The sequence below is a fragment of the Myotis daubentonii genome, chromosome 8, assembly GCF_963259705.1.
Source record: "Myotis daubentonii chromosome 8, mMyoDau2.1, whole genome shotgun sequence".
Taxonomy (NCBI): domain Eukaryota; kingdom Metazoa; phylum Chordata; class Mammalia; order Chiroptera; family Vespertilionidae; genus Myotis; species Myotis daubentonii.
The window spans coordinates 88,070,935-88,083,107 of record NC_081847.1 but is presented as its reverse complement, the minus strand read 5'-3'; the positions used below and the strand labels follow the sequence as shown (position 1 = coordinate 88,083,107).

The 12,173-nt window shown below is 42.8% G+C and overlaps 1 protein-coding gene across 1 annotated transcript in view; it reads right to left on the bottom strand.

Moving 5' to 3' along the window:
* Window positions 1-7,087: 7,087 nt before the first annotated feature.
* DCC (DCC netrin 1 receptor) overlaps window positions 7,088-12,173 on the bottom strand; it is a 576,336-nt gene continuing 571,250 nt past the window's right edge. The window contains exons 28-29 of the mRNA XM_059704942.1: window positions 10,566-10,708; window positions 7,088-8,564 (exon numbers count right to left, since the gene is read on the bottom strand). Of these exons, the coding sequence (XP_059560925.1) occupies window positions 8,475-8,564; window positions 10,566-10,708 (233 nt within the window). The 3' untranslated portion in view covers window positions 7,088-8,474. The remainder of the gene's footprint in view (window positions 8,565-10,565; window positions 10,709-12,173) is intronic.

Sequence of the window (12,173 nt, the reverse complement as noted above, 5' to 3'; positions counted from 1 at the left end):
GCCTGTGGCCGGGCTATGTGCTACACATGGCGGCCTCAGAATTGTCCAATTTCCTCAGAATTGTCAGATGGCCAGGGCTCCAACAGTGAATGTTCCAGCAAACAAGGCAGAGTGTGGCCTTTTATGAAAATTCCTCAGAAGCCATACAGTGTCACTTTGGGATAGATTCATGCAAAAAACCCAAAAAAACTAGACCACCTTCTTACACAAGAATAAATGCAAACGAAAGATTTAATGCAGTGGTTCTCAACCTTGGCTGCACATTAGAATCATCTGGGAATCTTTTTAAAAATCCTGATTTCTGGGCCTCATCTTCCGGAAATTCTGTTTCTTTGTTATGGGGTGGGGCCGCAACATTAGTAACAAAGAAACAGAATTTCCGGAGGATGAGGCCCAGAAATCAGGATTTTAGAAAGATTCCCAGGTGATTCTAATGTGCAGCCAAGGTGGAGAACCACTGCTTTAGAAGGACGCCTCTGCCTCACCCAGATGAAATCTCCACTTTCACAGCCAGGGGTTGTGGGGGACTCCTCTTCCAGCCACTGGGGGCCCTCCCTCCCCAGTCCCTTCCCTTCCCAGCCCCTGGCAATTACTGTTCTACTTTCTGTGTCTAAAAATATTCCTCCCGGCCTGTTTCACAGTCTCAGCGTGGCTCTTCTTCACTCCCTAAGTTACAGGTGCTCTGTTCAGGCAGCCTTCAGGTGTTTCTTAAGAGTGGTGGTTCTATAATTAGTTGTAATTTAGTGTGGTCTTGGGAGGAGACAAGCACATCACTAACCTCAATCAGGAAGTACTTTTAAGAAGTATAGATACACCTTTAAAACACATCAAAAAATGGAACAGATGCATTATCAATGAATTGAAGAGAATTCTATGAAACACCGGCAATGTTAGCCTTTTTGTATTCTAGCTCTGGGTAAATCTCTGAGTATCCACGTTCTTTCAGATCAATTAAATTCACCTGTAATGTGATTTAATACTGATCTCATTCTTCATTGTAGCATCATAGGATATTTAAGGTAGAGAGCATATTACTCTTTGGCCTCTCCAGACTCCTTCCCATAAAAATATTTGCACTGAGAGAGTAGTTTAACCCTTCACCTACTCCTCTTTGGGTCAGACCCTGGTAATTCATTTTATTTTTCTTCTAATAAGAAGGTTTCCATGGATAGAATTTTTTATATAAATTGAATATGGAAGTATAATATGTGTGAGATAAAATAGACTGTGGTAAATATGTTGCTTTTATTTCCTGCATATCAATCTTCTTAAATATTTTGGTGTTAACATATTTATATTTCAAGAGTCAGAATGAAAATGTTAGCATTTATAGAAGTTGATTCTTGAATATCCTTATATGGAAATTTAAAAAAATCATGGTAAAACATACATAGCCTAAGGTTTACCATTTTAACCACTTTTAAGCGTCCAGTCCAGTCGAATAGCACTAAGTACATTCCTATTGTTGGATGACCATCACCACCATCCATCTCCAGAATCTGTTTCATCTTCCCAAACTGAGACATACCTAGTAAGCAATTACTCCCCATCCCCTTATCTTCCCAGCGCCTGGCAACTACCATTCTACTTTCTGGGTCTAAAAATTTGTCTACTCTTGGTACCTCATCTGAGTGGAATCATACACTGTTTGTTCGTTGGTTATGGGCTTATTTCACTTAACATAATATCTTCAATACACCAACACCAAATAAGTGTAATAGTGTAGCCTGTGTCAGAGTCTCATTCTCTTTTAAGAGGAAGGCCACCTGTTGATGGCGTAGTCATCTATCTGTGGTGGGAGTAAGAGCCCGCACCACGTGTTAGGCCAGTGGGGCCAATCCAGACCTGGGTTTAGCAACCTCGGTACTTGAGTTGTGTCTAGGTAAGAATTCAGAGGCAAGACTCAAACTACAAGAGAGTATTTACTTAGAAAATCACAGAGGTGGCAGTAATTCAGAGAAAAAACGGGCTGGGGAAACAAGCTCTCTTGGAGCTCAGAAGTGAGGATGGTAAAGGTGAAGCACCTGGGGGTGGGGGTGGAGAAAGCAAAGGGAAAGGCAGGAGCTCGCTTCCAGGAGGTCCCAGGGCACTGGTTCTCAACCTTGGCTGCACATTAAAATCCTGATTTCTGGGCCTCATCCTCCGGAAATCTGTTTCTTTGTGATGGGGTGGGGCCACAACATTAGTAACAAAGACAAAAAATTTCCGGAGGATGAGGCCCAGAAATCAGGATTTTAAAAAGATTCCCAGGCGATTCTAATGTGCAGCCAAGGTTGAGAACCACTGTCCCAGGGGAAGATCTCAATAGGCTATCCACCAGCTTTCCAGGCGTGACCCTTCAGGAGCTGAGTGATAGGGCAGGGGTCATTATTCGGTGCGGCTGGTCCTGAGGTCAGCCGTGGCATTGCTTATCTGGTTTTGTTGCTTTTCTGAGCCAGGAGCTGAAATGTAACTGAGGCCTAGATGTTATTTCTAGGAGGAAAGGTAGGGGGGCCAAACTGAATGGCCAGCGATATGGTAGGGGAGGAAAGGTCACCGTGGGGGCCAGGCCCCGCCCTACAATTGTCCCTTGCCAGGCACCCCAGGCTTTCCGCCTTCTGTACATGCCCGTCATCCCTGCTCTGCTCATGTCTTACTGCCTATAACAGTAGGCAGTTGGATTATACCTCAGATTGTCTCCATCAGGGGCAAAGGGGCTGGAGTGATTATCAGCTATGGGTAAGATGTGATCAGGCATCGCCAGCTCCCCCGTGCATGTGGGCAAAGCAAGTTCTGGAAGCTTAAGGCTGCTCTCCAACAAAAGGACATGGGCATTGGCTGTTGGGGTTGAAGCATACTGAGCATGTGCATAAAACTGGTCTAAGGATCCAAGCAGAACCTGCCACATGTCAAAAAAGGTAGTATGTATCCTGCGGATAAGAACAGACAGGCAGGGGTAAGGGTCAGGTGAGTTTGTGTCAACCATTTAATATAAAAAAACCCACACATGACAAAAGAACTTTATATCAAAACTTTATTTATTAAACAAAAAATGCACCATTGGAATACCATTTCTATAAAAAATGAATATGAGACTGTTCTACAGTGATTACAAAACCCCTTTTCCTCGAGTAGTAGTATACAAGATCTTGTAGAAACAGTCATTGTTTTAAACTGTAAGCAAGTCTCCTTTCTCATAGAACAAGATTTACACTTAAATATTGCAATCACTAGTCTAATTTGGTTAACAATGCTAGAGTCTGACAATTTAAAGAAATTCTTTGTAGGCTCAAAATACCTTCTTTTTTTTTTTTTTTTCAAAGGTGTTTTGTTGCAACAAAAATTTTCTTTTTCTACGAAGGCTAGTTAAAGCTGTAGTATACCCATTTCTACCACATAAACCTACCGCTAGCACATTAACAATTTGCTTGAATTGCAAAGCCCTTAGAGAGGATGAGTAGCATCGGTCTGGGAAATGCTATCAGCATATTTCGGGTGTGGCGCTGTCTTGTTTGAATGACCCTGGAAAGGGAGGAGGCGGAGATGACGGAGCTTGGTGGAGGCTTTGCCTGCGCTATCCTCATACTCAGCAGGTGGACAATTCATTCCAAACTGGTCCCTCTAAGACACGGAACACTGCAGCTTTAACAGCTTTATCTACATCCCAACCAGATCTCCCTTTTGTTCCCCCCCATAAATTATCCAAAAAGAAGCCACTCTAAATAATAAATTAAATATTACTTATAAAAAGTACACCCCATACCCAACCCACCCGGCCCCCAAACAAGCTGACAATTCATAAAGTTCAGAATTGTCAGGTTTCCCCTATAATAATAAAAAACAGCATTTCTCCTCCTCCTCAACATTCCTTTCTTGCATCTGAAAATACTTTCAACACAGGGAGATCCCTCGGCCCATGCGTCTGTGTTTCTGACATCTTGTAGAGCTTTGCTGCTGTTCTCCTACCAACCCCAAATCATAGGATGACAATGTACGAAGGCTTCACGGAGGGCAGGAGGAGCAACCCTTCAGAGAGTGCCCTCGAAGCGTGCCACATGAGCGTTACCCGCAGCAGGCCTGGGCAGGGCAGAGGTGACATTCGCTGTTGCTGTGGGCGTGGTGTTGGTCTCCTACATCATCACCTCACTGACCAGGAAACACTCAGGCATTTCTTTTCCGAATCAATACCATTTGGAAACAGCTAGTTGGACGGCAAGTTACACTGAGACATGGGGGCGCCTACTTTTCAATAGAATGGACTATCATCCAAAACTCCTATCTGTGACTTCCTCAGGCATCCAATTTCCTTTAAAACAATCAGAATCCAGGGGCAAGCTCTTCTGTCCACTATTAAAGTGATTTCTGAGAGTTGCTAGAGAAATAGGAATTGTGAGTAAAGTGCTGCTTTGGAATAATTTTTAAAAAGAGAGATTGCAGGTCTGAGTGTAGGAGAGCTTCCGTCGCTCCAGAATGTGGTGGGCTCGGTGTTGGGATACTAACCTGGCCTCTCGGGGGGTCTGCGGTTGCATGAAGCAAACGGTAAGAGGGAGGAAAAGCAATCTTGTCCCATAGCTGTTGCAAAGTTCAGATGATTTTGTTTTCTAAAAACACATCTAAAATTAGGGAATTTTTCTGTTTTTTGTTTCTCAAGACTAAAAAGAGACACTAAAATTATAAGAAATCTGAGTCTGGGCTACAATTTTCTCTAAAATGGAAAGGTGACCTCTTTATAGAGGACTTTTTTTGATCATAATTACAGTCCAACTGCCATGTGTGAGACACTCTATTAAAAGTAGAGAAAACCTGTCCTAGCTGGTTTAGCTCAGTGGATAGAGCATCAGCCTGTGGACTGAAGGGTCCCGGGTTAGATTTCGGTCAGGGGCACATGCCTGGGTTGTGGGCTCGATCCCCAGCAGGGGGCATGCAGGAAGCAGCTGATCAATGATTCACTCTCATCATTGATGTTTCTCTCTCTCTCCCTCTCCCTTCCTCTCTGAGATCAATAAAAATATATTTTAAAAAAAGTAGAGAAGACCTGAAGATGCTTCTTTAAACAAAGTCAACAGACAGATAAATCCAAAGGGTGGAGAGCCCTGGTTGGTGTGGCTCAGTTGGTTGGGCATCCTCGTGTGCACCAAAAGGCTGCTGGTTCAATTCTCAGTCAGGTCACATGACTGGGTTGTAGGCTAAGTCCCAGTAGGGGCCACACAGGCAGCAGCCTATTGATGTTATGCTCTCACATTGATGCTTCTCCCTCTCCCTTCCTCTCTGTCTCTAAAAGAGCAATAAACTATAAAAAAGGGGGGAGGGGATAAAAATGGGTAACCATCTTCAAGCACAGACTACAAAAGCTTCTGGAAAGACCTGGACTTAGAGATTATTTATTGGAAAAGCCAGTGAGTGCCAAAGCTTGATATGCTTATTTTTTTTTTCAGATTGCTCAATTGAATGTGTATTTTATAACACCCAAATGTAAAGTCCCATTATTTAAATATTCTAGAAGCTTCTAACTCTGTTCTACAAGGAGGCAGCTATGACTGGTTTCTTACTGATTGGGAATCACTGAGAAAATACTTAACTTTTGGCTAGAGCATCATCCAAACATGCCTTATGCCTTTTGAACTACCTATGAGCTTTATCAGAAAGAAATGCAAAATAAAAATGCCGGAAGCTTTCCAGAGGCGGCTCTTGCCTGACAGGTCAGCACAGGGCAGGGGAGGCCCGACATGCCCTGCCAAGGTTTACGGGCTCCTTTTGCAGGGAGAAGGGAGTCCTGGCGGCAGCATTGCTGGATGGCTGTCACGCATCGCCCTATGGGAATCAGATTTAGGAACTTCAAGAGCCCTGTATGTCATGGGCTAGACTCAGAGTAGGAGCAAAATGGAGGCAATCTTGCAGTATTCCCAGATTTCCTCCTGTCAAGGATCAGGGGATTGGGAAGTTTAAAAGTCACCTGTAAACTTGGTCAGGCAGTTGGACACATATGTGAACTATTTGAGTGGGGAACAGAGTTGTATGGGAGTTGTGGTGAACTCATTGTATATTGAAACCACTGGGTAAATCACAAAATAGTCTCGAGATAATTTAAATGGATACTTCCATACATTCACTGCATGGAGCTGAGGCATATTAGCATTGCCGATAATTACTAAAATGAACCATTATATTTGTTTTGAGAGTATGCATCAGAAATATACCCCCCACTGAAAACAATGTGCATTTTCGTGTATTTAAAAAAAATGTTATTTCCTAAGGTCAATGACTTCGATTTGAAGGGTCTAGAATTTTGTAAACACGATAGTTGTCTTGATTGTCCAGATACAGCCTACCGATTGAAGATGGGACTCAGCCCCTGAAGTCTGAGACTGGCAGTCTATTACAAACTGAGCAGCCAGGGTGCCCTTTCTTGCATGTCAAGTGCCTTGAGTGTTGTGACTATTAGAAAGGGGAAGCCATTCGAGGACCCCAAGAAGGTAAGACTAGCCTACTGAACATTTTCTCTTTTGAAGTAATGAATTCTTTCTGGAGATTCAATATGAAATGCCTTGTTCCAGGTCAGTGGGTCCTACTAAGCGCCCAGATGTTAAATAAGAGTAATACAGCCCACAGAATAACGTCATGTAGCTCTTCAGAAGGACTTCAAGAAAGTCTTAGTAAATTGAACAAGCACTCTTGTTGAAGGAACGATTTCACCAATGGACCGGACTTCCTAATGAACAATTTGAACAAGCCCTCTCTCTCTCTCTCTGACACCAGATCTCCTTCCCGACATAAAACTGTAAAAAAATAATCTGAATTATTACTTCTGTTACAGTGCCATTTTGCTCAAAATAGTTCATTCAGGGATTTGTATATAATTACCCACCTAATAAAAGGAGCTATTAGGTTGTAAAGATTCTATCCTTCCATGCTCTTTTAAAATTATGACCTACTCAAGCTTGAAATCAAAGGCAGAGCTGAAAGGAATAATTCAGCGGAAACTCTCCTATTGGGTTTTGAAGTTGCCTAACTGATAAATATGCAAACTAGCTCTCTTTTGGCGATTCAGCTGCATAAACAGGGATTAATTCCAAATGCAGCTGAAAACTCAGAAACTAAAAGGTTGCACTCAAAATGTTCTTAATTTCACGTAGTTCCAAATGGTTGATAAACATGGCAATAAAAGCTTAAGATTCTAGCTCACAATGAATGCAGCTTTGACAAGCAGCTACCGGAATTAGGATGTGTCAGAGGTGTCCAGTGGCTTCTTACCCTCTGCTCCTCTCTGACTCTGGGAAGCTGGGAGTGCTGGGTGGGAACTGAGGTGGGGATAGGAGGTTCCCTTGACAACAGGGCCCGTTGGTTGCCACTTACCAATACTGCCCACTCTAAGCCAGTGAGAACTCTGTTGGTGGAAGTGACATCAAGTCACGTGATATTTGAAACTGCCTTCCATCTTCCTTCCCTTCCTCAGGGCCTGTTCTCAAGGAGTCTGTCATTTCTGTAGAAGGTTACATGGACCTTGATCAGGAGGCCATGTGATGTGTGGAGCTGGCCCCCTGGCCCAAGGCTGGCTGCCAAGGAGAACTCAGGGAGGGGCGGGGAGGACAGGGGAACCCTTTCAGCCAGACTCCTGAGGAATATGGCCTTGGTGCATCTTTGAAATGTCATCACAGTGTGGTATGGCCTAAAAGCCACCCAAATCGAAGAGTGTCCTATTACGGCCTTAATCACATAATTACCGCGTGTCTGAGAAGACTGCATTTTTTATCCTCTTACAGGAAATGGACTGCTGCTGTGGGTGCAGACTTTTATGTCCCTGTTCTCCAGACGTAATGTAATGGTAAGTGTTAACCACGGGTGGATTTAAGAATACTCGCTAAAAATGGGTGAGTGTTACAGCCACTTGCTAATACCCACCACCTGGGCAAGAGGAATGACCGAGTTACAAAACACAAGCATTTGCTGCCTTTTGTTTGTTTACTTGTTGACTTTTTGTGCTGTCAGGAAAACTTCCAATCCTTTGGTGCTATGTCGAGAGAATTCCTGGGGGTGCTTTGAACTTGTAAGTTGCAAATGAAAGAATGACCTCGCACTGGTTTGCCATGGCAGGGTACGGGCTTAAGTAATGCACTTGCATTTTGTAAGACTAGACCTACACGTAAGGAGATGACAGGCCTGGATGAAGGAAACATAAGCATTAGTTGTGGCAGTGAGATCACTGCGGCGGGAAAGACCCAGGACTATTCTTGCAGCTTCAGCTCCGACAGTGCGGTGAGGACGTATCCTTGTTTGTGGAGGGAACCCATTGTCATCATATTTGAATTCCTGATGCCTGTGCCAGAAGGGACGATTACTCCTCCTCCTGCACTGCTTCAGGTTCTTCTGGAACTGAGTGGTCCTGACGGTTGGCCTGTGCACTGGTGGGAGTTCTTGGACACAGGTGTGCTGTTGATGGGTCATTGATATGCTGCAAAGTTCCCGGAAGATTCACCCCATCTGCCCGGCAAGAGGTGTTAGAAGGCCGAGCCTGTGATGGCATTAAGTTGCTTCATTAGCCCTTCCAAACTTGCCATTTGTTCACTCAAGTCATCCTGTTCGTACACCTGCAGAAAGAATGAGAGAGCAAAGGGTTAGTATAGGTCAGTGGTCAGCAAACTGCGGCCCCTGGAGTGTGGCTCTTCCACAAAATACCACGTGCGGGCGTGCACGTACAGTGCGATTGAAACTTTGTGGCCACACTCAAGGGGCCAAAGAGCCGCAGTTTGCCGACCACTGGTATAGGTGAATAGCCACACATTCTTTTGTGAAGACAGGGGCCATGTCTAGCTGGTTCACTCTGTATTCTCAAGGGAGACACAGTGGCCCATAATCAGGGGCTGTGCTCAAAATATAATCATTGATGGGGATACTAGTAAAAGGTGGTGATGAATGATTGCATACTCTTTCACCAGCTTCATCCCTGTAGTGAGGAAAAAGCTTTAGAGTGAAAAAATACCTTGTTTCAAATCAAGATCTAACAATCAATAGCTGTGTGGTCTTGGACAAGTTAGGGGACCTGTCTGATGTATATTAGTATATAGTTTTCTGCTATCAAAGGATGATAATGGCATCTAATTTTATAGGCTAATCTGAGCATCTTGTGGCATGTTCAGTGCCTTTCACAGTGTGGCACAAGGTACATATTCAATACATTGGCTCCTTTCCTTTCCAGAGGCCACCATGAGGATCCGAGCAGAATTACATCCCCACGTTTCTTTTCTTTGTAACACAATCTAGGCACCCTTTGTGTGGGAACTTGATGGGCTTTGCCTTGACCAACGAAAAGTCTGAGGATTATGGCATCAGTTTATATGTGGGGAAAAAAGAATTCTCACCATAAACAGAGTTGGCTATATGCATAGTTGTAAAGGTAGCCTTATGGCAGGATTTTATTGGTAGATAAAATGAAGAGTCTAGACTGCAGGACTCTTAGTGAACATACTCTGCATAGCTCTCACTCACTGTGAGTTACTAGCACCACATCATTAGTAATACCGGAGTATCAGCTCTCAGGGATTTGATTCAGTAGGTCTACAAAGGCTTAGAATCTCTCAATCTCCTCTCTCTCGCAGCGTATCTCATATGTTAGTTCCTTGGCCTTCTTTTAAATGTTTTCTCTTGAATTATATTCAGAAACACTCTAGAGTTTTCTAAACTGCTGCCTTTAGGTAACACCTTTTAAAATACTTTCGTAGTACATTTTTGGAAAAAAATGTTGTTCTCTCAAAATTTAGATTATTTTGTCTGCATTGATTTTTCTTTCTGAGTTTTCTAATTTGATTACTTTTTAGCTTCTTCATTTTTATGTGTGATTTCTTCTTCTCAATTCCATATTTCTATTGATGATTTTAAGTGAAATCACACACACACAGTAAGTCTTCACTTAATGTCATTGATAAGTTCTGCAACTTTAAGAGAAATCACATATGAAGAAATCAATTTTACTATAGGCTAATTGATATAAACAAGAGTTCAATTCCTATGGCATCTCATCAACATTATAATGAAACAACACTGAAAAAAATGATATTCGAGGACCTGGTATACATATTATATATAAAAATATAATAAAATACAAACATAATATATACACTGAGTGGCCAGATTATTATGACCACCCCATCAGTACAATGAAGTGAATTAGTTATGCAAATAATAATAATAATAAAACCTTGAGAGTATTTGCTTAGGAAGTTTTCAATATTCAGTATTTTTGGAAGTGTCAATGAAATACTGATGGGGTGGTCATAATAATCAGGCCACTCAGTGTAGATAGCTATTATATAGGTGTGTATGTAAAGTCACACATTCTGTAGCTACCTGCTTGTATTTGTAGGATTGCCTTTAAGTACCAGCAATTTTTAAATTTAATTAAATCTCACATACAATCTTCCCTTAGAGTTCAAACTCTTCACATTCAAGTGCATGAAAACAGAACAAAACAATAGTCAGAGCAACGATGGGTGCGGTTAATGGAGAGTTCTGGTTGGGTTAGGCTCAATTGCACAGCCCTAGTTCCTGCTTCATGTGACGCAGCGGGAATTTCGGGGGGCAGGTGCCCTTACATTGGCTGGATCCTCTGTTGGTTTGTGGCTCTCCTCAGACACTTCAGGGGCCGTTGGCACAGACACAGGAAGCAAAGGAGACCTTGCCTTCCCAGCCAGCCCAAGAGAGGCCGTCTTCACATGAGTCTTAGGAAGAGCAGGCCCTGGAAGAGAAAACACAGTGACAAAAGTAATGGGTGAAGCAGCCTGGCCATCAATCTCTCAAGCATGTAAGCCTAATCCAGAGGGTGGGCATTGATCTTAGGCTATTGTGCATTCTGTAGTTTACAAATGAATTCTGACACAGTGAGTGGGCTCATTTCATTACTACTAAATGCACGACAGATTCTGATTAGGCGCCTCCAGATGAAGCTCCAACGTCTCATGTAATTTCAAGTGGATTTCAAATCACACTACGAAAGGTTGCCTGGGAGCTTGGGCTGTGCAGCACACCCTAGAAAGTGTCAGGCAAGCTCGTGTGGTGCCAGTCTCAGCTTTGGGCCAGAAAGCCCGGTATAAACCACCTATATAAGCCCCAAGGTGTCTAATAGTACCAGAGAATATGTGTGCAGTTTAAAGAAATCCTTGCTCTGGCCTATAAGTGAGTATTACATATTATAGTAAAAAAACAAAAAGTCCTTCCTGGCTAACCCGATAGAATCTCATTACTAATTATCTTTAGGAAAAAAGCAAAATATTGTTATGTCCTGATCATTCAGTTTCTCTCAATAAAATACATACCAATGCTCATGCAAATTGTTTGAGGAACTGCTGAGCTACTTCTAGATGACATTTCTGTTTACTGTGAGCAATGGCTACTTTTCTCTTTTGAGTCTGAAATCTGCCTTATGAACCCTGCTTAGCTTATAGCAAGAATATCACCCTGTCCCTATAGCCTAAATAAAAAGTTTATAAGGGCTGGTATACCTCATGTACCTGAGAATTCTCTTTCTTAGCATTGTAACCAAGACCTAAGCATAGAAGATATTGAACTAAATCATTAAAAGAAGTTTGCCTCGCCCTGGCTGGTTTGACTCAGTAGATAGAGCATCAGCACACAGACTGAAGGGTCCCAGGTTTGATTCCAGTCAAGGGCACATACCTTGGTTACAGGTTCAATCCCTGGCCCTGGTCAGGGTGCATGCAGGAGGCAACCAATCAATGTGTCTCTCTCATGCTCTTCCCTTCCTTTCCATTCTCTAAAAACCAATGGAAAAATATCTTCGGGGGAGGATTAAAAATTTTTTTTGCCTCATTTCTCTTCTATCATCAGTGATGATATTTGAATTCTAATGATTCCAATGGCATACTCATTATTTAAGGGGGAAAAGTTGTAAGTTGTTTTGGCCATATTTGGGAATGTAATTCCAGTTAATAAAGCTCAAAAATTATTCTACAATCAGAGAAATAGGGGGCATTTGCTTCTTGGGAAAGAAAAAATGCAAACAGCTGGGCCGGCATGGCACAGTGGTTGAACATCAACCTATGAACCAGGAGGTCACAGTTCGATTCCCTGTCAGGGCACATGCCCAGGTTTCGGGCTTGATCCCCAATAGGGGGTGTGCAAGAGGCAGCCAATCAATGATTCTCATCATTGATGTTTTTGTCTTTCTCTTCCTCTCCCTTCCT